The 26,842-nt window shown below is 38.0% G+C and overlaps 4 protein-coding genes across 4 annotated transcripts; 1 reads left to right on the top strand and 3 right to left on the bottom strand.

Moving 5' to 3' along the window:
• Positions 1 to 3,854: 3,854 nt before the first annotated feature.
• On the bottom strand, positions 3,855 to 7,279 carry LOC148716416 (uncharacterized). The gene is made up of 4 exons (XM_088746107.1): positions 7,164 to 7,279; positions 5,343 to 5,402; positions 4,640 to 5,260; positions 3,855 to 4,180 (listed from the first exon to the last, which is right to left on the bottom strand). The coding sequence occupies exons 1-4, from the start codon at positions 7,228 to 7,230 to the stop codon at positions 3,981 to 3,983; spliced, it is 948 nt and encodes a 315-aa protein (XP_088602233.1). The 5' UTR covers positions 7,231 to 7,279; the 3' UTR covers positions 3,855 to 3,980.
• Positions 7,280 to 9,375: 2,096 nt separating this feature from the next.
• On the bottom strand, positions 9,376 to 11,617 carry LOC148716415 (uncharacterized). The gene is made up of 4 exons (XM_088746108.1): positions 11,500 to 11,617; positions 11,208 to 11,267; positions 10,508 to 11,128; positions 9,376 to 10,225 (listed from the first exon to the last, which is right to left on the bottom strand). Exons 1-4 carry the CDS (start codon positions 11,564 to 11,566, stop codon positions 10,029 to 10,031), a joined length of 945 nt encoding a protein of 314 aa, XP_088602234.1. The 5' UTR covers positions 11,567 to 11,617; the 3' UTR covers positions 9,376 to 10,028.
• An 8,692-nt stretch (positions 11,618 to 20,309) lies between these two features.
• Positions 20,310 to 22,100, bottom strand: LOC148716414 (uncharacterized). The gene is made up of 4 exons (XM_088746105.1): positions 21,941 to 22,100; positions 21,621 to 21,665; positions 20,936 to 21,547; positions 20,310 to 20,643 (listed from the first exon to the last, which is right to left on the bottom strand). The coding sequence occupies exons 1-4, from the start codon at positions 22,014 to 22,016 to the stop codon at positions 20,420 to 20,422; spliced, it is 957 nt and encodes a 318-aa protein (XP_088602231.1). The 5' UTR covers positions 22,017 to 22,100; the 3' UTR covers positions 20,310 to 20,419.
• A 2,365-nt stretch (positions 22,101 to 24,465) lies between these two features.
• LOC111346442 (C-type lectin domain family 4 member E-like) lies at positions 24,466 to 26,392 on the top strand. Its single transcript, XM_088746112.1, has 3 exons — positions 24,466 to 24,663; positions 25,444 to 25,845; positions 26,268 to 26,392. The coding sequence occupies exons 1-3, from the start codon at positions 24,597 to 24,599 to the stop codon at positions 26,276 to 26,278; spliced, it is 480 nt and encodes a 159-aa protein (XP_088602238.1). The 5' UTR covers positions 24,466 to 24,596; the 3' UTR covers positions 26,279 to 26,392.
• Positions 26,393 to 26,842: the final 450 nt, after the last annotated feature.

Genomic DNA, 26,842 nt, shown 5'->3' with positions numbered 1-26,842 from the left:
ATTTAACTGAAAATTAAATAATTTTCAATTTTTGTACTTAATCGGCTTTGAGGTCCCAAAGCTTGAACATTTGACGGCCCATCTATTGACCGCCTCTTATGTCAGATAACACAAACAGTAATTATAAACTCTACAGTGTCCGTTGTCACCTGGCAAAACATCTGTTGCTTCTTTATATGTCCTTCTGCTTTTGATAACAGCCTTTCCAACTGAAATAATTAAGGTTGACATCACTTATCTGCTACATATTTACTACCTCTAGGAACTCAAGAAAGTAAATGAAAATCTATTCTTGGGGACATATGATGAAATAAGCCCTGAAAGAAGAAAAACGCGCCCTTAGAGACCGCATGGAAGGTAGAGACTTGCTGACTTGATAGGTTGCCTACATCGTCAGAGCATGATTCAATTTCCCATATCATTGTGAGACAAATGATGCTGTTTTTCATTGGGTAAAATGCTGATCCATGGCAGGTTACCACAGCATTTTTCCCTAAGTTGTCATCTCCAGCATTTCATATCACTTTACGTTAACATCCCACAGTTTTGCATTGAAGATACAAAATTTTTTTCCATGTTTTGGGAGGTGTTTCATTTAAAAAGTTTCTCCTTTTAACTCCACGGAATTGCTTTTCGCTGGAATATGTATGTGATAACGGACCAATACTCATGGTCTTAAAATAAGTGAGGAGAATTTGCTACCTTTCTATAATCAAGAAATGGATAGACATTCTAGTCTTCTCGGATAAGGACGAATAAACCGTGGGCTCCGTGTCATGCAGGGTTAGGGGTAGGAGACGTTAATTTCCCACGCACGAGATTACTTTGTGAGGTGGATGTCCTTCCCTGGGTGGGATGGGTGGGTGTTGGGCCTGAAAAGCCCCTATGGGGAGTGGTAAATTAACCTATGTGGGTAACCTATGTATGTATGTATGTATGTATATATGTATGCCTTCAAATACAAGGAACTGGTGACCAGTTACGAGGTTTCTCTAGTTTGTTATTGTAAGAGAATATGAAAAGAAACTCGACGTAAAGAAGGGGTAAGGACAAGAATAGTTAATTTAGACCTGAACTTAAAGATTCCAATGGAAAATGAATAAGTTGTAACAAAAAAAAAGCTTTCGCTTTTTATATACTTTTGAACTATTCCACTGAAACCAATCACGACTTGAAATGAAGAAGTTTGCCATGTTGTTAACCTTACGTGAGACTAAAGAACATCATAGTCTTTCGGCGCTAACCTTTAGAGTGTCCATGGACAGCAAAAAGCAAAAAACTCATCGCGAATATCAAGTGCCATCTCTCCATGATGCTTTGTGTCTTCCTTTGGAAAAGTGCTGTCAAAGCTGCCAAGTTCTGACCTCAGTTCAGTTTGGTATTGATGGGTCGTAATATTTACAGGTGGCTTCCAAGCACATATTTGACATTTACTTGGCGATACTAATCTTTCTTATACACTTACCGGCAGATATTTCTCATGTCGTGACTATCCAGGCGTTCAAGCCAAAAATCAGAAGATAAGTAACTCTCTGGCACGAATATGAGGAAATAAAAAAGAAGTATGCCGTTCTCTAATGAAATGTTATCCAAAAGATCTTTTTAACTCGATTCTCGATTTAGAACCTGTAACTAGTCGTTGTGGGAAACGCAGAGCAGAAAATTGTCATTCATTGACTGGACTGGTTATGCTTTGGGTAAGAATGACTAATTTCGGTTGCACAGTGCAGTTTCAATCGGTCTACTTTTGAAATAACCCACGCGGGTGTTGGAGGACACTTAATGAAACGCTTATACATGTAAAAGGAAAAAAATCCAGACATTGTTTGGATGCATTTCTGAAATTCTTCCGAGGGTAACTTTTTTCCTCTCGCCGTCGTCAGACTTTCAGTATTGGTTAACACCAGGCTTAAAATATATGCATGATTGAATTATACAGATCTGCATGTGATCTTTAAAAGAAGTGCATAGTTCCAGCAGTCCCCTTTTTAACCATGGCGTGGGAGCAGAAATTTTTTGAAATTTTATCGATCATTTGTCTTAAGGCTCACGGCACGAACGAATCAGATCAAATACGCCTGAAAGGGTTATTTAATCAGATATTTGCCTCGCCAACATTTCCGAACACCTCCCAAAGTTCCTTGCGATTGCTAATAATTTACCCACTTCAAACGAACCAAAATGCCTTGGGGAGTTTACCTTTAAGATTTATCAAAAATTGGTTTGAAAATCTTATAAATGATGATGTGGATGAAATTTTGAGTATCATAGTGAACATCTCAAGCCTAAACATATCACGAGCCGTCATGCTTTTATGTGGAAGGCTTCGAGACGGTGTCAACAGCTACTTTAATGTTTATTTAGGATAGACATTAGTCGTTTAAAACCTATTTCAGTAGGAGTAACGGCTAGCTTAAACAACCAGAGTAGGAAAGGTAAAAGTAAGCTAAATGAAATTTTTAGAGCTGCCTGAAAGACTAACTGGTAAAACTGTTTGATTTGAATCGATATAGATTTTGATAAGAATACTTTAAAATTCATTGGAACACGAATAAATAGTAAAAAAACTGTCTTCAAATCTCGATTAGAAAAACACTTCTCAAATATAGTCAGAGAAAGGATTTGTAATTAGCTTAATATCTCTTTTTAGCGCACTGAAAATTTATAAAATAAATTTCTAACGATTGACAATGACACTGCTTGAATAGTTTCATTTTCCACAACGTTAGAAATCTGAAGGTCGAAAAATCAATGGAGGCATTTCCAGGAAATATATCAAAGTTGCTTCTACAACCACATTTATGAAGCACTGGCGATAGTTATCCACCAGTTACTGCATCAAGGTATATATCCGGTCATTTTCAAAATTTAACACAAATCTTGAAAAGTTTGAAAAACTCAATTGTGAGAAACTTATAAATCATTTGGAGAAACACAATCTTCTCTACCAACTACATTTCGTATTGAGTGATGGACACTCTTGACGTCACAAGCTATGTCACGAATTGTTGATATTCCAAGGAAATATGTAGATAGCAACAAAGGTGCTTTTGGGTCTTTCTTAGACTTTGCTAAAGCTTGTTATATTGTAAATCATGATATCCTTTGCGAAAAAATGGATGGTCATGTACAAATTCGGAGTGCCTTCAACTTTTAACTAGTTACCTGGTTGCACCAGCAATTTCTTTCGTTGGTAGATCTCTAAACAATCTTTTTAACTATATATTCAGTTACCGGAGAAAATGTTATGATCCCCCTTGCCGCGTTTATGAGCGCTATCTACAGTGTTGAAGAGTAATTCTTGACAATTCTAAGAGTGGCCATTTCCCCGAGCAAGCATCTTTAAAGTCGAAGTTAATTTGGAAAATAATCAATCGTTGTCTCCCAAAGAAAGGAACTCCTTTAAAAACAAGGATCGGTCTCAACGCAATTTTTCAGTTTTCAAATTGGTTTTTAATAGATGAAATTTTGTTGTGGCTGTTTATTTTAAAATAATAGCTGCTAAATCAGTCTTACCCAGGCACCCCGTCAGGAGTACTGGGTACCATTCAATACCAAATTCGGAAGGAAGGTTTTCCTTGGTCTGTATCGAAAGCAGTGAACAATCCCACAATAGGTAAATTGAAATCCCCTTGAGCATAGAAGGAACACACAAACAGCGGACAACAGAATAGCTGACGACATTTTATCGAGCCATTTTGTTGAGCCATTTTGTTGAGACATTTTGTTGAGTCTTACCAAATTAGACTTTATACAGCATGCAGGCCGTGTATCAAAATAAAATACAACGATTAGAACTACCATTTCTGAAGCATAAACTGCGACGTGACGAGCTGTTGAGAAAGAGGCGACAACAAAGACATTTTTTTACTCATACAAATAACTCTTTTATTTCAAGAAATCAGAACTATTTGTTTGTTCATTTTTAAATTACGTTAGATTGATTGGATGACCTAACGGATCACGATCATGACAAAAATTTATCTGACTACGATAGTTTTTCTATTGATGGTCATGAAGCAAACAAATTTGTAGGGTATGTCACCGTTAGCAGCGTTTCTTGGATCAATGATCTTTTCATCATTTCCATCAAGGTTAGTGGCAGGAGTTGAGCCGGGTTTGTGAGACCAGTATCCATTGTTGTCCAATCGGTACCAGTGGTAATCTTCAAGATCCTTTGCTAAAGGAAATAAAAAGCAATGACGTTCATAATAATTGAAAAAAAAAACTCGTAAAAAAGAAAAATATGAATCAAGCATAGGGTGTTTAGTCTCCTACGCCGCCGTGGTTTGTGAAGTCACGCAACGCCCATGGGGGAGCGTTTTGTGATAGTCCAAAGAAAGTCTGCGATGGAACTAAGATTGTTTGGGAGGCGTAATTAAATCCGGAAGAGCTAGAGTTTGAATTGGCTAGAGTCATTGGTCTGTTATATTGAGCCTCCTGAAAAAAATCAGTGTCACTCTCTACACAGAATATCGACTGGACCCCCCCTTGTACACCAGTAGCGCCCATAACCAATAGTTTTGAGAAACCTCGTAAGCTGCGTAAACTTATGTTCAAGCCATGTAGATGGTAGTCACATTTTGTATCTCACAATGTAATTTTGGATACTATATTAGAAGTGTTTTGAAGTACTTACCGGTGGAAACAAAAAGTGCCGCCAAGTGTTCATCACCGGAAGGAGCGCACATGTGTTTTTTAGCAGGCGTGAAAACACAACCATCGGCCTCTGCTAATCTCTTTACGTCCTCTCCGTTATATGGGGACGGAAACGACAATCCACTCTGTTTCCCGGGCTGTGCAAAGGTGTTGGTCATTTTTGTGGTTGCGTAGTTGTAACAATTGTTAAAATACATTTGAATACCGTCGTTCCATTTTTCTGGTTGATACCATGGCGCGTAGCGTTTCATTCGACTTCGTTTCGTTGGTTTGACATTTTCACTCTTAATTTCTTTCTCCACGAGGTCGTTCAGGTTTGTCGGAACTTTATCGGAAGGGCCAGTTTTGAGTAGGAGAAGTTGTAGTTCCTCTGTTTCAGGACCCACAATCAATACCGATGGCTCATATTGCCCCTTCTTCACCTCCTGTACTACAAATCCCTCATATCCAAGCTTTGCTGGTGCCTCCTCTATTTTGTATTTGTTTGCAACTCTGAAAAGCCCTTTTACTTCACTGAACTTTGGGTCGTCCTGTCTAATCGTCCATTGTGGATCAGGAACGCCAGAAAATACCTCTAGAGTTACGATGAAACCATCTTCACCTAACATAAGATAAATCATCATAGCAATTTGTCCTCCCTCTTTGTAATTCTTGACTTAAATCTTAGTAGAGTAAAGAAATACCTGGAGGTATGCTACTTGCAGGACCATTTCCATTTACGGTGCGCTCAAATGCCCTTTCACCTGATAGAAATGGAATATGTTAATTGAACCATTTTGAAGCCGTTCAAATAATGGTCAATATAATGTTCAAATTAGCTAAGTATAATTTGGTAATTTTTGTTTATATTTAGCGTTTAGTTCGTCTGAACTTATTTGGGTTTCGGCTATCGCGATGACTTTCCTGATTGTTACTGTTTTATCTTACTTCCTTCAGTGGACGTGCTTAGTGTGTCTTCTGATCTTGTCTTGGACTCACACTAAAGCTCTAGTTTTGGCTTCGGCAGGCCAAGGTTATTTGTTTGATTGGAATCATTAAGCACGTTGTTGTTCTTTTATGAGACTCTTATGAAAGTGTTTGGGTCATTTTTCTGATAACATATGTTAAATCCTCTAAGATTAGTTGGCTAGCATGTCCACACATGTCCACCGATATTCAATAGAGGATCTTTGTTTATGGAGTTGTCAGTCAGGCGACCTGAAATACTCAGAGTAAGTAGTCAGACTGAAGAATTCGGAGAAGTAAATTTTCTGTGAGTAGAATTGATTGAACCATTCCTTGGAGCCTCTTGCTAGGCATGGTACGTTCTGTAGCTAGTTTCCTCCTTAACACGCGCCAACACAAATTATTATTATTATTTTTTTAGGTTTGAACCCTGCGGCAGACGAGCTCAATCTTCGATCGGACAACTTATTCTTTTTTAGGAATATGTACTCCAACTTAGCAGCTTGTTATGATAGCTGACTTCAAGTGTCTTAGAGAAAATTTTGTGAGTTTTGAACCAAACAGCGTAACAAACGCTTAATGACACAGCTGTCCTATAGGGACTGTTGATAATTGCGTTCATTCACGGTGATCTTAGTAGGACCATTATTGCACGAGCGCGCGTTGAATTGAGATAATAACTGTTTAATTAAAAACGAACAGCGTAGAGATAGATAAATTTTAGCTTCGGTTCAATTATGAGCTGAAGCGTGCGTACATTTTCAATGTTTGTAGAGCATGGTATAATGGCTCATAACCAATGATGGCTAAGCCAATGAAAACTCTTGAATTGCGTCATCTAATGATTCAGTTTTTACTAAAACCATTCTTAATCTTGAAGCTTCCGTGAGTAGGATGTAGCGAATTATAGGTAGGATTGGCCACTCGAGGGCGGCAATCTTGCTCGCTTTGATCCCTGAAGAAAAGAAATATGTGGGGAACGGATTTACAAAGATCCTAATTTTCGGACAATGCAGTTGACGGAGTAGCAAAAACTGGCAGAAGACATTCAATTATTTCGATTTCTCCTAATTTAGAAACCCGTTAAAAATGAAATTTTGAAAACTATTTTGGAAAGCTTTTATAACGAAATGAATGAACGCAATATCAGTCAAGAACGAGAAGAGTATTCAAGAGCTGCGAAAGGAAATTAATTTTTTTCCTATTGGCAAAGAGGCTGCGACTTGTAGAAATGCTTCTGAGCTAATAAGAAATGTAAAACAATTTTTAAAAATACTTAGACTTGGACTACCTTGAATTCCAAAACACTGTGATTCATTGCATCTCATGAATTGTATACAATGCTTCAAAACAGTTTATCTGAGTTTGCAACTCTTACTTTGCCATTCAAATGGTTTTAGTATTCATTCAATTGAAAAACAACTTAGAATCCATTTCAATTTTTAGAGTATTCTTATATGACGCCAATGTTTAAATTTTGAACAAAGTAGCATGTTAGGTACACAGTTTAACAAGTCTACGAACTACAACTGACTTAGAAAATTTTCAGTTCCGCATACCTTTAGTAATTCCCAGAAAACAAAAGGATATGAAAACCGCTAAAACTGTTGGGATGTATCGCCCCATGGTTTTCGTGTTTGACTTGTGTCCAACGTGAACCCAGAAGTTTGGTCTAAGGGGAATTAACTGATTATCTATATATGCCCAAATACCAGACAGTTTTCTGCTCACAAGTGACATAATGAATATTTTGCATAGGTCGCGTAAAGAATCTGCCAACCTGTTACTCAGCTTGATACTTCATGGTTAGCTTACTTCTAAGCAGATTATATTATTGAGTCAATAACTGGATATCATCTGTTATCTTAACAGGTTTTGAGGAAGAGTCTTTCCATTTTTATGTTAAGTTTTTGTTTTAAAAATATCTTATTTAAAAAGATCTTATAAGAACTTTATCAAAGTAGGTGAGAACAATTTATTTTTAATTTTAATTTTCGAACGGCCCTGAAACCGCGAGTTAGCAGAAATTAGTTAAATAGCAGTCTATAGAGTACGTGTTCCATCCACCGTAATACTGCCTTTCGACTTAACAAGGGCATGAAAAATTCTCCCTGACATTGCCCAGTTTTCATGGTTCAGATAGAGCTCTGTCATATAGGACCCGTAGCTATACGACGTAACGTTCTTGTGTTTCAATTTTTCAGAGGATCAAATCTAATCAAACATGAACTGACTACTTTTTGATTCTTTTATGTTTGTTCTTTGATCTTGGGTTAGTTTCATTTTTTAGCTATCCTTGGCTCACGTTTCACCGAGGTCAGGCTGATGAAATGATGTTTTTAGCTTTGATGTCAGTCTTAATCTTGTCCTTGCAAATTATCTCTTTATTAGTGACACTTAATCTTATCATAAATTCTAATACGATTAACAAAGGCTATTTCGCCGTCAATAACCCAATAAGCAGCTGAGTGAAAGACTGATGAAGAGCAGGGTCGTGAATCCATTCACGTCAGAAAATAATTGTTTTTGTCTTGTACTGTTTTGTTTTGAAAGCAAGGTATAATAGACGTCAATTTAAATGATAACCGAAGTCCTAAAAGGGAGAAGTTGTATTACCTTTTGCCTTAAATGACCAATGATTTCTATTTTCTTGGAAAGAAAAATCCTGAGAGTTACTCGAACGCGCAAAATTAGCCACAAGTCGGAGTCAAGGCAGATATATTTATGCTCTGATGTAGCATATCTTTGTTTTCATCTATTATCTATTTTTTTCATTTGGTTTCTCCACTGATTTTTTTTGAAATCCTCAGTCAAAGCATCAAGTCTTTTAAAAAATATCTAAGAATCATTTACGAGCCCTTCTGCCAATATCATCAGGCTGGTTATGTTTCATTGTCTTTAAATGCTACGAAAAGAGCTCAGTATTTACGAAAGGAAAAAGACAAAATGTTTGAAGGAGATTTTTTTTTCTCTTGAATTGGGTAGATTTGTTCTTTGTTGCTTAAACAACAGATAATCGTCTCGAAGAAATAAGGAATAGTAAGAATCCGCGTTTACTTCTTGCTGTGGGAAACCTTTGTGTTCAGTTATTTACGTCGACCAAATACCTCGAGGTAGTAGTTTTAAAATGTACCAGATGCGTCGGTGTTTTCAACGTTAGTTTGCTTCTTTAGTTTACATTTGGCCTTTTCTTCTCTAGAAAAGATTTTTATTGGCGTATGTACAATTTGACAAAAGAGATTGGACTGAGTTTCAAAAGCAATGAAGATGATTTCGACTTTCCGATTTCTTATATAGGTTTATGGCTCTAATTCGTGTAAAGGTAAGAGATGAAATCTTCTTGTGCCCCTAGTGAATCTTTCATTTCATTTTAAAGCAAATCCGACGCAAATCACATTCTTATGCAGTTTGGAAAGCTGATCCCGTGGGATGTTTTTATTGTAAGCTTTCACTGAGGTGATCAACTTAATACCTTGGATAGTTGTAAAGAGGTGCCAACCCATGGTCATCGTGATGAAAAGGTGCTCAGTACACAGGCAGCCCAAGCTCACTACGAGAAAAGCGGACGTGACTCTTACCGTGTTGCGTAACGTTTTATATTTATAAAGGTTTGTATGGGATGTTATCGGTTTGCCTTAAAAGAGAGAAAAAATGTCTTGTTTTGAAATAAAATGGGCTCACCTTATTGAACACCAACATAGCGCTAACTCGCCGAAAACGCTTCAAAATGGCCTGAGACGCTCGGAATCAACAGAGAAGACAACAAGGCAATAAGGTGAGCCCATTTTATTTCAAAACAAGACATTTTTTTCTCTCTTTTAAGGCAAACCGATAACATCCCATACAAACCTTTATAAATATAAAACGTTACGCAACACGGTAAGAGTCACGTCCGCTTTTCTCGTAGTGAGCTTGGGCTGCCTGTGCTCAGTAGAGATAATTTCAAGAAGATAGGGCAGCTTAAAATCTCTAGTTGTTTGAATTGTTTATGGACAGAACGTTACAAAAGTGGCAAAAATTTACGACCATAAAGTAAAGATATCCTCAAGAAATCTCCAGTTTCGCAAATTTTAATTACAAGAGGAAAATTTGATAGTATTCACATGGCTTGGTTGCGGGCGGCGAAAAACTAGAGAGGCTGGAGAACATTTTTGAGCTTACGATCCCTTGTCAAAATTATAACGAGCAAGTAATAAATCAAAATTGTTTTCGTAGCGACTTTTCCAGTTTTCTTAAACACCCAAATAAACAGTGATGAGCTGACAAAGAATAAGCGGTGACAGACAACATTGAATTGACAAAGGAGTTTTCGCGTTTTCAAACAGTCATTTTATTTACTTCTTTTCAGGGTTAATCGTTAAAATTTTAAGTTTGAATTACACCTGTGTGATTTGATCAAATCTATTGGCTGATACGTTTTAAACTCAAGCGATTTTTAGAGTGTTCCTGTTAATTTTCATGAAACAAACAAATTCATAGGGTATGAAACCATTAGCAGCGTTTCTTGGATCACGGATCTTGTTTCCATTGCCGTCAAGGTCAGTGGCAGGGGTTCGGCCTGGTTTGTGAGACCAGTATCCATTACTGTCCAACCGGTACCAGTGGTAATCGTTTACAATCGCTGTGAATGTAAATATGAACAGATTATACTCGTGACCTTAAAAAATATATACTTTTGAAACAAATCTCATGCATTAGGGTTTCCTGCATTAGGTTTTGCAACAATATTGTTCGAAAAAAGTCTAAAAGTATTAAACGCCAAAGTTCGTCCTCGAGCAAATATTTACGCTGCTATCAAGTTATAAGTGTTTTACGCATTACAACTGAAATGAACCTCGTGTTGAGTATCTTGCAGCGTTTATTATGGTTCTTGTTAATGTTCAGTAATGTTGTAGTTACTTACTTGTGGAAACAACTAGTGCCACAAGGTGTTCATCGCCAGAAGGAGCGGACATGTTTGTTTTGGCTGTTACGAAAACACACCCATCGGACTCTGCTGATCTCCGTGCGTCAGCCCCAGTAAATGACCACGGAAGCGGTGTGTTTGTTGCTCTTCCGGGCTGTGCAAAGGTGTCAGTCCTATTTGTGCTTGCGTAGTTGTAGCAGTTGTTTAACAGCACGTGTACATTATCGTTCCATCTTCCGGGATTATACGTGGGTGCGTAACGTTTTACTCTACTTCTTTTTACGGCTTTGACATTTCCACTCCGAATTTCTTCTTTGACGATGTGGTTGAGACTCGTCGAAATCTTGTTCGGAGGGCTGGTCTGGAGTAAGAGCAGCTGTAACTGCTTTGTTTGAGGACCCACAATCAATACCAATGGCTGGTATTGACCCTTCCTCACCTCCTGTACTACGAATCCCTCGTATCCGAGCTTCGCTGGTGCCTCCTCTGGTTTGTGTTTTTCCGCATCTCTGTAAAGATTTTGCACTTCGCTGAACCTTGGGTCATTCTGTTGAATCGTCCATTGTGGGTCAGGAACGCCGGAGAGTACTTCCAAAGTTATGATGAAACCGTCTTCACCTAAAACAAAGAGAAATCGTATAGGCCATAGGTCTCCCATAAATGTATCTACTGAGGTCTTAGTTGACTAACGAGATACCTGGAGGTATGCTACTTTCAGGACCATTTCCATCGACAGTGCCCTCCGTTGCATCCTGACCTGATGAAATGAAACAAACGGGCATTATTTACCAGGGTGAACACTGAATACTGAGGTGAGGCAATTGCATCTTCGTATAATGCAAATCCTTCTGGGGAAAGTTTCAAGGTTTTTACTTGAAACCACTGCTTAAATTTAGTGCCATGTAACATAATTTTCCCTATGAACCCAATTTAGCAACCCTCAACCCTGCTAACTTTGATAGACTTTGAGGAGTTTCACTTCTGGATACCTGTAGCTGTTCCTAGAAAAGAAAGGAATGTGAAAAGCGCCAAAACTGTTGGGGTGTATCGCCCCATGGTCTTCTTGTTTGACTTGCGTCCAACGTGAACCCAGACCTTTGGTCTTAAGAATTAAATGATTATCTATATATGTCCATATACCAGACAGTTTTCTGCTCACAAGTGACATAATGAATATTTGGCATAAGCCGAATAAAGTGTTTCTCCACAGAGTCAACCTGTTACTCAGTATGTTACTTCATGGTTCGTTTACTCCCAAGCAGGTTATGTAAATGAGTCGCCCTACTGGTTTCATTTCTTTTTTGGACTGATTTTAAAGAACAGATCTAAAGTTTGACGTTATTTAATCTACTTAATACTCTTTTTATTCACAAACTGGTTAGAATATCATGTTTGATTTGATTATGAATGCTTCACTTAGGCTAGTAAAACAATAGGGAACTTTCTTCCAGATCTTGATAATTTGACATAATTTTGTCAAAAGATAACGTTCTGAAGCTAATTCCAGGAATAACTGCTAGTTGTACGGTTTTTTAACAGACTCGAGAAAGGTAAAAATAATTTGCATCTAAACTTCTCCCTATAAATAGGTATATCTAAACATTATCGTACATCGCACCTTTCGCAATTCATGCTCCTTGTTGTGAGGGGATTGGACTTTGTAAAATTGACGCGACTCCTTTGATGATTTCTGAAGGATATTGTTCAAACTTTAATTTGATATCGTATCTTGCTTTCTTCTCTTACTCACTTGCTCTTCGTTGCCTAATTTTCATAATAAATAAATAAGGTAAATAGAAGTGACTTCTTTCTTAATCTTGTTTAAATCTTGTCTCTGTTTGTGACATTCTCTCGTGATTAATTTTTAGTACTTTTTTAACACTGTTTGATCTGTTAGCTGTAAAGTGAGGCGCATATGGACAAGATAGTTCTTCATTCATTTTCATCAAAAAATGGCGCTCTTGTCTTGTTTTTCAGTATTCACGAAAGCGTGGTAGCATTTATTTACATATCCTGGAGAAATTTAAAATCGGAGTTAATTATAATCCACCCTGAACTGACGAATGATTTTGACTTTTTCGAATAAAAAAGATCCTTGAGGCACTCGAGCGTGCACATGAATTTTTATGCTTTGATGCATCGAATTTCTGCCTTGATCTAGCTTTTTGGTTACGATCCGTTAAGCTGAAGATTTTTGTAGATACTTAAATCATTTTCGTATACGAATGCCAATCTGTCCTTTAGTTGGATAATGTAATAAAAGCAGTTTTCATTTGAAGCAGACATAACATCTCATAGAAGCTATGCGTAATTTTACGGCATCGTTCTGGCAGGATTCTTCTGACTTACTTTGTATAAGAGGTGAAGAAGATAAGAGATGAACCTTTTGTACTTAATCACAGTGGGCAAAGCTGCCTCTAATTCAAGTATCAATTCAGGTTATGTTTTAGGTGTAAAGTTTGATGTATCAGTCGACTCTTCTTTCCTTTTGGTCTATTGTTTCATCGAACAACTTAGAATTACCGTCCACCTCGTTCCTTGTTTACAAAATTGCCATGCGATTTTTCTCAAAGCGAAAGGATTTGGTTTACTGTGAATACTATCAAACGCTAGGTTTTACTCAAGATTTGAATAAAGGAGAGAGCTTCCAATGATTAAAATTGTAGAAGAGAGTTGTGGAATTTGAAACCTCTTACCACAGGTAGACAACTGAACACACATAGCTTCTCCGTCATTTTTAAATGTTACCGAAAAGATGAAAAGCTACAGTTGACAAATGGCCGTAGGAGTTACCAAATGCTTTGCAAGTGTTAAAACTTCTTTTGACTTGGTAAGACTAAATCGCTGAGAAGTAAGCTACCAGTGTCCTTTTCCATATAATTAACGCCCTCGTATGTATGATAAGTAGAACGATCCTCTTTCCTTATCAGAGTACGTTTATTGTGGTAGTTTTAGAAGTTTCCATTCTTTTCCGGCATTTACCTGGTGAAAAATGTGTGCATAATTTTTTCAAGGTCCCTCAAGAGCATTAAAAAGCAAAACCTCTGGTAAGGCTCGAAATTTGGATTGCAGTTCATGCTTACGTTTTCAGGGTATAAATGTTTGTGCAAATTTCCAGAAAATCTAGCGAAGATCTTAAAGAACCTAGTGGTATTTTAAACAATTCACCTTTCACTAAAGGAGCAACTCTGTTCAAGTTATGTTTTAACAATAGAGAAATAAAAGCAATAAAATTTGTCTGTTTATGCATCGATATTGTATATTATTAAGATCAAGGAAAAAGGTATTGCTACTTTTTGAATTCACTGGCGTTTCTTAGATAGAGACCGAAAAAACATTCATTAAATTCCTGCTACTCATTTTCGGAATCTGGCAAGACACGGGGCGACAACAAAAAAAACGTGCCAAAGTAAGGGAGATGAATCTTTATGCGTATAAGCCGAAGTTCCTCCTTAACATGCGCCAACACAAATAATTATTGTATTTTTTTTAGGGGTTTGAACCCTGCGGCAGACGAGCTCAATCTTCTGAACAGTATAATTTGGATATATCAACAAAGTTGAAATGGTAACGTTGAAATGGTAAAGTTGAAACCGTAACGATTACAAAAGCTGAAGTTTCGAGCGTTAGCCCTTCGCCGGAGCGAATAGAGGAATTGTGGGTTGTGTGTGGTTTTAAAGGCAGAAAATGGAGCTACGTTATTGGTGAGAACATGGCAACGAGAAAAACACGAATAAATTAGTGGAATGAAAAGCGTTCGTTGATCCCTGTGGGATTTAGACTGCCGGTTTGAAAGATGAGCTTTTGTTCAAGAGTTTTACTGCTTTCCGTGCCACCTAAGTGTAAGGAAAGACCGCAGATTGCCATATGTTGCTTAGAATGAGAGTCAATGTGCCAGTTTTTCGATAAACGTGGTTACCCTGTTTCTGTCGTTCAAGCGAGTTACCAGCGCGCCCAACTTATTGATCGACATTCAGCACTACAAACGTCGCATAACGAAGATTCCGACCGCATTCCATTCACTCTCACGTTTCACCCTCACAACCACTCAGTTAAATCCATCATTCTTAAAAACTTTAAATTACTTCAAAACGATCCAGAGACAAGCATTATCTTTTCGCAGCCTCCTCTCGTTTCATTCAAACGCGACAAAAACATAGGCAATTTTTTGGTCAGAAGTTCTTTTCAAACTAATGACCAAACAGGCACTTTTAAATGCGCTCGTGCACAATGTAAAACGTGTCCTTTCATTCACAACACTTATAAAATATCGGGACCTAAACGATCCATTAAGATCACCGATCACTTCACGTGCACCTCCGCCAATGTAATCTATTGAATAACTTGCACTTATTGCAAAAAGATATACATCGGCGAAACAGGCAGAAGACTAGGTGACTGACTCCGAGAACACTTTCGAGACGTGGAAAAGAATGACAAGGACACATCGAAACCAGTCGCTAGACATTTTAATTTACCTAATCATTTCAGGAGACGGAGGTGTACGAACTGCAGGGAGTTTCACACAGGTGGGAATAGTATCGGCAGTTTCCAGAGAGTACACGATGAGAAATCGAGACACTGCTTGAGTGAGGCAGTAAACAATGTTCGTAGGAGAGCGAGGTTCTTGAGGATTCGATGAGAAAACGACGACAGCAGTAGTCACTGTTGAACGTTTAAACTCGGTACGGCTGCCACCATGTAACAATATTGGAGGGATATTGTTGATGAGAAGAGAGCTTTAGTGACTCCACACGCGGTTTTTAAGATTGCCGATTAACGAAGATAACTTTCAGATACAATAAAATATATGAAGTTCATATATTTTGAACTGCGGTATTAGATACGTATGATGCACGATCCTCGCAGTAGATAGCGCTATTTAAGCAATAGCGAAAATCAGACCTGAAAAAAATCAGGCCTGTACGGGATTCGAACCACTGACCTCTGCGATACTAGTGCAGCGCTCTTACCAATTGAGCTAACAAGCCAACTGGGAGCAGGCCGTTAAGTTGATTCGTAATAAACCCGTGAAAGTGATACATCAGATACAATGAAATATATGAAGTTCATATACTTTGAACTGCGGTATTAAATACGTATGATGCACGATCCTCGCAGTAGATAGCGCTATTTAAGCAATAGCGAAAATCAGATCTGAAAAAAATCAGGACTGTACGTGCATCATACGTATCTAATACCGCAGTTCAAAATATATGAACTTCATATATTTCATTGTATCTGATGTATCACTTTCACGGGTTTATTACGAATCAACTTAACGGCCTGCTCCCAGTTGGCTTGTTAGCTCAATTGGTAAGAGCGCTGCACTAGTGGTTCGAATCCCGTACAGGCCTGGTCTGATTTTCGCTATTGTTTAAATAGCGCTATCTACTGCGAGGATCGTGCATCATACAAAAGCGAGGTCATGACGTAAGCGTCACGCGTAACGTAATACACATTGTAACAGAAACCAAACAAAACAACATACAAAGAACAGAAATCAACAGTCTTTTCTTCAAGTTTCTTTGTCAAGCCTTTGTTGCCCCAAACCAAAAAATATTGAACCCTAGCTCTGGAAGTAACAAAACGCCAGCGCTACAAAATAGTTTCAACTAAAGGTTTATAGCTTCAAAATCTCATCAAATCTTGACTTACCTCATTCTTTGTTATTTTTGCACACTTTCCAAGTATGAATTTCTGTGTTGGCGATATCAAACACATAAAATCAACCCAAAACAAGCTTCTCCTTGAATCCTATACATGAAAGAGCAGCTAGACTAATTCACGAACAAGATGATCCTCAAAGTCTTCACTGGCTTCCCATGTCATACTTCTACAACAGCTGTTTACTGCTGTTCGTGTTTGATGTCATCAAATATAATGTTCCTGACAACCTTGCATCTTTATTTACTTTAAAATCTGGCAGTAGATCTTCCCAAGGGGGAGCCAATTTGTTATTCCACATGTAAAATATGAAATTGGCAAACAATCTATTTAATGCAGAGGACCAACAATTTGGACATTTCTTAAGAGCCCATGACTGTAAATATCGAGAATCGCTGGCCAAGCTGAAAATTCGAAAATTCTGATAATTTTACTGGAAAACCCTTTTAGGGAGATTTATTAGAAAAAAATATTTCGAAGTCTGAAAAATCAAATGTTTCCGAGAAAATGGGGAAAAACGAAAATTCGGGTTTTTACCTAATTAATTATGTAAAAAATACAGTAAAATTGAGAAACTTTAGTGTGCTAGTACTGAAGGAGGATGTTTCGTAAGAAATCGGGGATGTTTTTACTTGAAAATATAATTCATTTGATTTTTATTTATGGCACTTTTAGGAGCTTTGGTTTAATTTTAAAAATTACAAGATTTTTTAACAAAGTACTCTCAAACACTTGTTGCAAAAAGAGAAAATTCGAGCAACTTCAAGTCTTCAAAACGCGTCTTGGTATGTGAGAAATCATGTCAAAATGCATGCTGGCACAAAGTTTGGTCCTTATACTAAAATAATATGAAATAAAAAATTTGGGTAATTCAGAAAAGTGCCGGCAAAATACAAGAGTTTACGACGCAATGTAGCCACGGTCATGAATTTGCATGATACAAATCAGTTCTAGAAATCGTCCTTGAGAGCTACGAAGTAAACAAGATAGTCAAAGATGGTTAAAATAATTATTTGATATGGAAGTGATATGAAATTATACAATAAAAAGTCCATAGACATTGCTGAAGAGGGCTGTAAATTGATGTGTAGATACGAAATTTTCTGTTAATTTGAATTGCAGAAGACTGTTATTGTTGACTCGCTATTTCAACAGCACTACTGACCTACACCTAGCTATAGATAAGGGCCGCTGTATATTTCACCATTTTTGTTGACTAGGTGTTTATTATCAACATTATTCTTAGTTGAATAGCTACGTTTTATGCAACTGCGATAATATTTCTTTCGAAATATCTTGCATATCTTGAAAAATGTTGTGCGAGTAAACGAAGTCACGCAACACCGCACGCTTCTGCTGTGTAGTTTTTCACCTAAGATAACAGCCCAACTATTTTTTATGCTATTTACTCTTATCTTTTTCGGAAAAAGGGCCACATTTCTGTCACAAAAATTGGTAAAAAGGACTTATGTCACGGTAACAATTATACCGTGTTGCAGTCTGGGCGATAATTCTCTATGCTGTAATCACGGTCTTTTTCTTTAAGGTAAACACGTGAGAGGTTTTTCACAGGGCATAAAAAGAAAACGATGTCATTCTGTAGCTTTGCCTCTCTTTTTTTTTTTGGGGGGGGGGGGAGGCTTGTGTTGCAAGTTCTGGGATTCGTGTAGTGACTAGTGTTAGACAGTCTAGGGGAACGCGAAACTGTTCCCCCACGCAAAAGGAGATTAATGACATCAGTTTACTGAACAACTTCAGATTTTATCCTAGTGGAATGAGGGTGTGGTAGACATTTGATAAAGACCCCGGCAAATGCATCTCTTTGGAAGGAACAAATGGTAAAGTTTACGTTATATTCTCTTTCCAGTTTCTAGCTATAATGTAGCATGATCTCTCTTTAGTTTTGAGACTGAAAAATTCAGCGAGGGAAAGCTTGAAATCAACATCACTTGAAAACATCAAACCTGGCGCCAGTTTTTGTTATAAAAATTTATTTCAAGTTTTTTTATTTCGAACGCTATACTGGAAAAAGAAACTTTTACTTCATTTAGGTAGCAGTGCACAAGCTGCACCTTATGCTATTTTCGCTGTGGGAAACGCACCAAATCTCGCTCTGGACAATTTCTAGGTTTGTTTGATTTTGTCGTTAATCATCTTTCATGTTATTATTTTCCACAGAACGCCATTACCAAAATATTCCCTCGGCGAATTTAAAGAGATCGCCCCAAGGAGAAAACTTAACGAGCCTACTAAGTGAAGCCTACTGGCCGTGAAGCGAAAGGCGATGTTCAAGTGTTTCCATGTCCAAAAGAGGGCGGCACGCGTAGTTTCCAAAGGCATTCTTCTCTGGAAAAGCATCTCGCGTTCGGGACATGCACAAAGACGGTTGAAAGGGAGACATTTCTTGATAAAGCGAAGGTTAAATATGCCGCAAGGCTCGAGGAAGGTTCAAGTTCCGTGCCAACTATTCCTCTACCTCCTGAAACCTATCCTCGTAAGATTGAAGGCTTCGCTTTCAAACAAGTTAAGAAAGCTTACCGGTTTAACGAAAAGCAACGAGAATATCTGACTGTTAGATTTACTATCAAACAAGGAAGTGGCAAAAAGGTCGAAGCGGAAATGTTTGCAACAGAAATGAGAAGAGCAAAGGGTTCGAAAGGGAAGCGCTTGTTCAGTGTGTCCGAGTTTTTGGCGACTCAACAAGTAGCTTCATTTTTTCCAGAATGGCACCAAAAGTGAAACAGCAGACAGCCCTCTGCGCACAAGCTGTAACTGAGGAGGATCTGGTTGCTATGGAAGAAGGGTTTAATTTGTCAAATGCTAAGGAGTCTATTTTTGAGCAGTTACATTAAAATGTAACCTGGGGTTGATCAGAGAAAAAAGACATCTTATATCGCTCTGCTCGAAGACCTTGTTAAATGCTGCTCATGCAGCGCAGTTTAACAGGATATGCTCAGGATATGCTCCCCCCTGCAATTTTTGAAATCTAGAGCTTCTGAAATCACCGGAAAAGGGGTTCAGTCCTAGGAAAAATTTGTCTACTTTTTTTAATTACAAAGATTAAAATAAATAATAATAATAAATTGTTCTTGGTGGGACTACAGCCCACTCAACCTTATAGCTCCGCGGTCCCCGTGTTAAAGGCGCAAACCGGAAATGAAAAAGTCCCCTTCGAACCGCACTTGGCAGTCAGCCTGAAGTCAAACAGGATCAGGCCGGCGAGATGTTGTTCGATAAAGACTCATTAAAGAGTTTATACATATAATTTAAAACGAGATACATAGGACTGGATGCTTTAGAATGGAGTTTTGACGAAATAAAGGATCGTGTCCGCTTTACTCGGCAACTTCACCTTGATCCAACGTGACAATTGTCACGCAACTGAAACATTTTGCTTTTCCTCAAGACAGTATCGAGAAAGAAAACAAAAACCTCATTGGCTTGAAAAGAATCAAACGCTATTAAATACTGGTCATCATTCTTGTACATTCTATGTTGAAGCCGTCAAAAGAGCCCTTCCTACACTAGAACCGTTAGGCGGTACGATTTCTACAACTGATTTGCATCATGCAAATTCGTGACCTCTGGCCACAGTGTGTCGCCAAGCTTTATGTTTTGCCGGCACGTTTCTGAATTACCCAAATTTTTTATTACATATTATTTTAGTATAAGGACCAAACTTTGTGCCAGCATGTAGTTTGACATGATGCCACACATACCGTTTTGAAGGTTTGAAGCTGGTCGATTTTTCGCTTTTTGCAAAAAGCGAAAAATATATTCTAATTCATTTTCATTTTCATATATTCTAATTCATTAATCTTTAAGCTTGGCCGCCATTTTGAGAGATTGTCATTGTGCACCGTGAAGGCGGATTTAAAGCCATGGGAAAATAAAGAGATCTGATCAAACGGATCGTGGTTTTGGTATAAGCACACAACTGACTTACAGCACACAAGAAATGAGCGAAAACTGTAATTTCTCAATCCGGCTTAACTTCACGCCGGGAATTTCCACTTCGTAATCCGTAAGGGATGAGACTGGTTTCTCTTGTACCACTGCATGATTAAATTGGCCTTCTGAAGTGAAGTTTCGTTATAAGACAACAAAGAGAAAATGCAAAATGTTTTTTTTTCCTGATGCAATCAATTTATTATACGTGTGAGAGAGTTTGTAGCTTTTACATGAAAGCAACCTTTGTAACATATATAGGCCAACTAGTTACGAGAGAGAAACAATCGGATATCATTCAGTATATCCCTGTATAGTTACGTTGTTTCTGTCCACAGTCATGAAGCAGACAAACTTATAATCAAAGTAGCCGTTTACAGCTTTTCGTGGGTCACGGATATAGTTTCCTGCTCCATCTAAATTTGTGGCAGGAGTTTGTCCAGCTTTGTGTGACCAGTATCCGTTATTATCCAGTCGGTAAAAGTGAAAATCACGATCGAAAAAAGAATTTGGATTGCCTGTGAAAAAAGAAAGAACAAAACTGAGCTGAAATTTTTAAGAAATACGTAGGCGTGAAGTACGATATTGCCTGTGATCTCTACGAAAATGTGTGATGTACGGTACCCGTATTCTCCTTGTGTCTTGGTCATTTTCGATTTTTTGAATTCCAAAACAAGATAGGTAAAGTAGAATAGTAAAAATAGTACTGTAATAGTATGGTAGGCTGCCTTCCTTTATAAGAGTATAAGCTAAATATAAATATATTTTTAAAGGCCAAATTTGGTTATCCAACGATGCACCTGTACTCACCAATGTAGACAAACAGTGCAATCAGGTGTTCAGGTCCCATTGGGGCGCACATGTGTTTCTTGGTCACCTGGGTAACACAGCCATCAGCCTCTGTAGCTCGTTTCATGTCTTGGGCAGTAAATCTAAAAGGGTATGGCTGTCCCGCTCCAAAGCCAGGTTGTGCAAAGGTGTTATTCCGGATTGTGCTTGCATAGTTGTAGCAGTTGTTATCCCGCACATGAGCTGGTCCGTTCCAATAACTCGGGTTGTACCACGGAGCATATCGTTTCCTTCTCCTTCTCACCGCAGATACATTTCCATTTCGGATTTCCATTTCCACGATGTTTCGCACATTGGACGATAACTTGCCTTCTGGGCTGCTCTGAAGTAACTTCAGTTGTAAGCTCTCTGTCTCAGAACCAACCACTAACTTTGGCGATCTTTTCTGTCCTTGTTTTGTTTCTTGTACCACAAATCCCTGGTATCCGAGTTTTGAGGGGGCTTCGTCTGGCTGGTACGTTGTGGCATCGTCTAATGAAGCTATGATATCTTGGTAATGTGAGTTACCCTGTTGGACCGTCCAGCTTGGGTCGCGTACGCCAGAAAACACTTCTAGCACGACGTTAAGGCTGTCTGGACGAAACAAATGAGTTAAGGAAATCAGTTGAATCACATCAGCATATATGTTAATCTAGATCTGTTTTACCTCCACTGCTGTCATTTTTCTTTTTGCGTCCTTTGGGTTTCTTTCCTGTTGAAAAATGAAAGATAACAGTGGTGACAAACTTTGGGAAGACAAAAGCCTTGGTCAGGTATTGTTTTTTCAACTTTCCAGTAAAATTTGAAATTGTAACAGACGACAAAAATCAGGTCAGTTGTTTAGAGTTGGGGGAGACTAAATGATCACTCCATTCCGAAGGGTTATCTTGGTGAATTAGTAGCAAAAAATTATCTGAGAAAATTCTCTTTAAATTGATCAGATGCAATTTGTGAATAGGAATTAAACAGGAAAACACCATCTTTAACCTTGTGCTATTCCCTGAACAAAGACAATGATAAGCATCACTAAAACGATCCAACGCCACATTTTGCGTTGGGACATCAACCTGCTTTGGAATGCTCCTTTTTGATCTCGCTAAATCCAGAATATGACTACCGGACGAATAAGCTAACTCCTTCTTTATACCAAGACGGGATAGATTCTTGGGTGGGCGTTTGAGTACTCTGAGTAATGCATAAGTGCGTGGGTTTTTAGAATTATTCGCCGAGCAAAGGTACATGTCCCACTAAAAATGATTTGTTACCTACATAGTCTTATGATGTCTGTGACTGACCTTTTAGATGTACTATTTAATATTTTTTTCTCACTTCAGAAAGATATAGTCCCTAAAAGAAGTCACTAAATCCTATTGTAGACCACGTAAAATGTAACGTAGGCGTTGAAATGTTCTAGCTGAAGAACCAGTTGATTGACAAGCGCGCATCAGGACAGAAATATCCCACGAATTGCTTTATTGTGTTGAGGGCATATCGATCTTTCGCATGAAAGATAACGTGGAATTCCCTGCATTATTGTTCATTGCCAAGCTCCAATCTCCGATTAGAGTTGGAGCAATGAAGCAGCGAGAGCTAAAGGAACGTTCATTACAACTGCCTTCTTTATAATAAACCACATGTTAAAAACGCCAGTTACACTAGCTATGATCTTTCCGGCCTTGGTCTATTTTGCGTGATGCGATAGCGATCGAAAATTTCGCCCGAGTCTTTGGATAGTCCTCTATTATTGTATAAGTGTCACTAGTATCAGTTAGCACAAAGCCACTGGCTTAAACAATGCAAGTATGTCCCTGGCTTATATTTTTACCGTGGAAAAAACTCCCACTAAAAGATATGTTTAAAATTATGGTGAAGTTACGCTGTTGAACAGAGATTTTCGGAGACTTCAGCAGAGGATCCTGTAATTTCTTAGCTAACCAGTGTTGTTTTAAGTGCCGTTTTATAACCTTGTCATAAGTCTGTCGAAGAGTACGCCCAAGTCCTCGGGGAAAGTCCCTATACACTGCATTCATTCTATTGTCTGCTATAACAATGGTTATAGTAAGGTACTTGAAATTGTTCAAACTATGATTTTTACTACATAGGAAAAAGTTGAGACAGCAATTATTTTTATATTAAAGCATTATATAAATGTATTGACAGGCCTCCACGATTACTGGAGTTAGCATATAAAATAATTGCACGAGGACTCTTTTTCTTTAACTCATCTCTAATTGACAATCCCGTCTTTATATTTCCCTTTGAGGCATGAAATAATGGAGGTTCCTAAGAGGCTTCTCTACATGGTCGGTCGTTCAATTGTCAAACATCATATTCTGTGTTTGAAGCTTAAGTAGACATTTAAACAAACGTCCATAACACGGTGTTCCATTTCTATTTTCTAAGTATTTATCATTGCAATAGATGATAGCCTTTTGAGAAGTCATAGTACACTAAGTATTCCAACGATTCACGTTCATCATTCTTGAAGTGTGTCAGTCTACTTTACCTCCCCTCTTAAGATGTTGTATTTCTGCTCACAAGACTTTGTAAGGTTATATGTAAGTCGCTAATGTGTTGAAGCAGGCTTTTCTACACAAAACTGACAAAAATAAAAATTATTTGAGCGACACGAACGATTTGACCTCGAGAAGTTACGACTCCAGATATATAGCATTAAGTCAAGCAGCATTGATTTTAGTGTGTCGATATTTGAACCTGTTTCGAGCGCTTGCTGGTGGTCGTCTAACCTAAGAGCATGGTACAGGCTAACTCTATATAAACACACTCACAAGTAGTGGAGAGCAAAATAATGCAAGACTAACTAAGCATTCTATAGTGATAACTGAGAGAAGTTTAATTTTGTGCTACCGTTTGCATCTTATGAAACCGCATAAAATAGAAAAAAAAATGTAAATTGACAAATTCCATCAACTCGGACTTAACTAAAAAAACTTGAGCAGGGCTGATTTACGTTTACCAGTCAAAACTTTTTTCAGAGCAGAATAACAGAAATGATCCTTTTTTAACGGGTACTATAAGTAGGAGCACAAAGTTAGTGTCCAAAGAAATGAATGATATCGTCAATTATGAGACAAAATACTAATATGTATTAGTGGACTTCACAGTCATCTTCGTCAGGTGCCCTGAAATACTTGTGGGGTCAATTTTTAGCACAAGAGGTTCGGTTTAACTCAAACTGTGCCTGGTCGGTTTGGATGGCCGCAAAAGAGGAGTTTAACATCGACCAAATAAATTCGAGCTTTTTATATTGCGCTTTTTAATCAAGTGTGAAATTGTCTTGAGGGACAATGTGAAAAGCGAGACTAAAAATCATCGACAGGTCTGTATCTTTTACGGCACAACAGTTTACCACAGTTGATTATGCATATCTATGCCCTGAATATAATTTCTAGCTTCTTTGCGACAGGTTGACCTAGTAAGGTCTTTTCACACGACCCCACGCTTCGTTTGAATAAGTTAAAATTCGTTAAATTATGCATGTGACTACACATGCATATATCGTTAGACGCAGAGGAACGTTTTCAAGTCTACAACACAAGCTTTGAAGTCCACATACACGTACGTCGTAAGAAGCAGAAATATTTCTAAGACATATTTTATTGCACAAGCTCTGATAGAAGGCATGGCGAACGTTTTCTTCACGGCTACCTTGGGATTGGTATTGTTTTGTTTTCAAGACATTGCTCATGGTAAGCAGTCAATAATGAGGAAAAAAATACGTAGTCACCAGACATTATGAGATCTTTTCTGAGTTGTAATTCGCTTCTTCTCGCTGAGTAGTAATCATGTGTAAGGAATAACAAAACTTTTTACAGGGCATCCACTGGAAAAAAAATCAAATTACAACGGGTTCCTAACAACATATAACAACGGGTTCCTACAACAGATAACTAAAAGTCATCTTGCGTTTGTTCTGCATGTGTCAGTTAAAATCAAATTGATTTACCCCTACATTTACTTATGTTTTTTGGTTCATTAACCGCAAACCAGTAGCCGGAGTAATTAAAAATGATTCTCGTCTCATTACTGGTCCCTGTTTATAATGATTGATACTCTTAGATATCCCACACCTCAAATATCTCAAGTTAGAATAAAACTGCTGATTTTCAAGGACCTTATAATTATATCTATTGCAAATCCTTTCAACTACGAAAATATTTTCTCGGTTACTCCAGTTAATCATTCCTGCAACCAACGTGCTTAAACGCTCACCGTTTGGCCAAGAAAGAAACACGTCAACAACGCACCATTTCATTTCCAAATTTGATTCACTTAATAACTTGACCATTTGTTTTGTTCCCTTGAGGGGTCAGTAGAGTTAAGTATGTCGACTGTACGCCATAAATGCAACTAGACGATGTAAGCAATGAGTTAAATATCTGTTTCCTGCTGTGCTTGGTGTGTAAAATAAACACAACCCATCCATCTCAACTCGATGTTTACTGAAAAAACATACTTTCTATTCATAGGAGTGGGACCCAATCCCTGCTTCCAAAGTTCCTGTTACATTATTTCTGATGCGGAATCACCCGGAACATGGACCGCCAACCGAGAAACCTGCCAAGGAGAGGGAGGTGACCTGGTTTCCATTGAGACCGAAGCCGAATGGAGCTTCCTCAATGATGAACTTCAAAAGCGTTGCATTGGGCAGCCTAACGAATGGCACATTGGCCTGAATAAAGTGGGTGGAGTTTGGAAGTGGGTGAATGATAGCCCCCTGACAATAGAGAAATGGCAAACGACCCATGGCGAGCCTTCTGGTGATGGAAATAAAGCGGTGATGTCAAAGGATTACCCACCAACAAAGAAAGGGCTGTTTAATGATCTCCCAAACTGGATCAAAAGAGCTTACATTTGTGAAATACCCAGAGGTAAGGAAAGCTAAATAAACTTTAGTCCCTGCCAAACGGATCGAGCCATAAAAAGCTATTTAAAAGTAACCTACGAGAAAGTAGTCTTAGCATCTTAGTATTAAAAAATTGAACTGGTAAAAACTTTAATTTTTCAAAGGGAAAAGACAAATTATAATCTTCTGTACTATTGGATGGAGCATAACTAAGAATGATTTGTTCTCCAATACGATTCCCTCCCTTTTTTTGTGCTCCTTAAAAATCATTATATGTTTTCAAGAATTTCGTCCATAGTGTTTGTTTATTACGATGAAGCCGAAATTTTCTGGTGGAAGTCAAATGGCTCTTGAATCACCTTTTCAGCCAAACAGAATCGTGACTTTTTGTGATTTAATTTCTAACTATAAAGAGATCAATTGCCATTTCGATTCTTTCCTCCTTAGATTCCTCATGAAATTGGCAAACATATGGTAGCTCAGAGCATGATGGAGATCTCTTTTGATTCTGACTACTCACTTCAAATCTGTCTCATTTTCGGAAGAACAATAAAAGTGGAATGAGTAACAAATGAGTAACCAACCACTTCTTTTTGGAGTTTGAGTTATTGTTTCTATGAATTCTTATTGATACTTTATAGTTATTAAAGGCTACAAAAACTTAAGAAAACATCGCGCAGAGTGAGGCGACTTCATTCGGGACTTTCGTGCGTGACGTTCGCTAAATTTAAATCGACCAAACATTTCAGACGGTCAGACAATCAAGAAATGGCCTGAAAATAGGTAACTGTGGGCAGGTTTCGTAAAGCCCCGGTCACTGTTTAAAACCAAATTATGTTTTTTTTCCCTTTATCATAATTAATTTCTTTTAACATAAGGCTTGTAGCCTTCTTAATCCTAAACTCTGACTTAGATTTTCCCCTATACGTTCCGCCGTTTACAAAGTGAACTTTCAAAAAGCTGCTTTGCAATTATATCATGATGTTTGAACGTAACCTGCCTGCATGCTCTCATCGGCGTTA

This window comes from Stylophora pistillata, chromosome 14 (assembly GCF_964205215.1).
Source record: "Stylophora pistillata chromosome 14, jaStyPist1.2, whole genome shotgun sequence".
In the NCBI taxonomy this organism is placed as follows: Eukaryota; Metazoa; Cnidaria; class Anthozoa; order Scleractinia; family Pocilloporidae; genus Stylophora; species Stylophora pistillata.
Note: the sequence above shows the minus strand (reverse complement) of the source record. Positions and strands in the feature narration are given on the sequence as shown.

Excerpts from the sequence above, each read along its gene's own strand:
- LOC148716416 (XM_088746107.1), bottom strand. The coding sequence starts at position 7,230 with ATGGGGCGATACATCCCAACAGTTTTAGCGGTTTTCATATCCTTTTGT. Across the intron at positions 5,403-7,163 it reads TTTTCTGGGAATTACTAAAG|GTGAAAGGGCATTTGAGCGC; the intron begins GTATGCGGAACT and ends CATTTCTATCAG. Across the intron at positions 5,261-5,342 it reads TGCAAGTAGCATACCTCCAG|GTGAAGATGGTTTCATCGTA; the intron begins GTATTTCTTTAC and ends ATCTTATGTTAG.
- LOC148716414 (XM_088746105.1), bottom strand. The coding sequence starts at position 22,016 with ATGTCCCAACGCAAAATGTGGCGTTGGATCGTTTTAGTGATGCTTATC. Across the intron at positions 21,666-21,940 it reads TGTTCAGGGAATAGCACAAG|GAAAGAAACCCAAAGGACGC; the intron begins GTTAAAGATGGT and ends ATTTTTCAACAG. Across the intron at positions 21,548-21,620 it reads GAAAAATGACAGCAGTGGAG|ACAGCCTTAACGTCGTGCTA; the intron begins GTAAAACAGATC and ends TGTTTCGTCCAG.
- LOC148716415 (XM_088746108.1), bottom strand. The coding sequence starts at position 11,566 with ATGGGGCGATACACCCCAACAGTTTTGGCGCTTTTCACATTCCTTTCT. Across the intron at positions 11,129-11,207 it reads TGAAAGTAGCATACCTCCAG|GTGAAGACGGTTTCATCATA; the intron begins GTATCTCGTTAG and ends TCTTTGTTTTAG. Across the intron at positions 10,226-10,507 it reads GGCACTAGTTGTTTCCACAA|CGATTGTAAACGATTACCAC; the intron begins GTAAGTAACTAC and ends TTACATTCACAG.
- LOC111346442 (XM_088746112.1), top strand. The coding sequence starts at position 24,597 with ATGGCGAACGTTTTCTTCACGGCTACCTTGGGATTGGTATTGTTTTGT. Across the intron at positions 24,664-25,443 it reads TTTTCAAGACATTGCTCATG|GAGTGGGACCCAATCCCTGC; the intron begins GTAAGCAGTCAA and ends TTCTATTCATAG.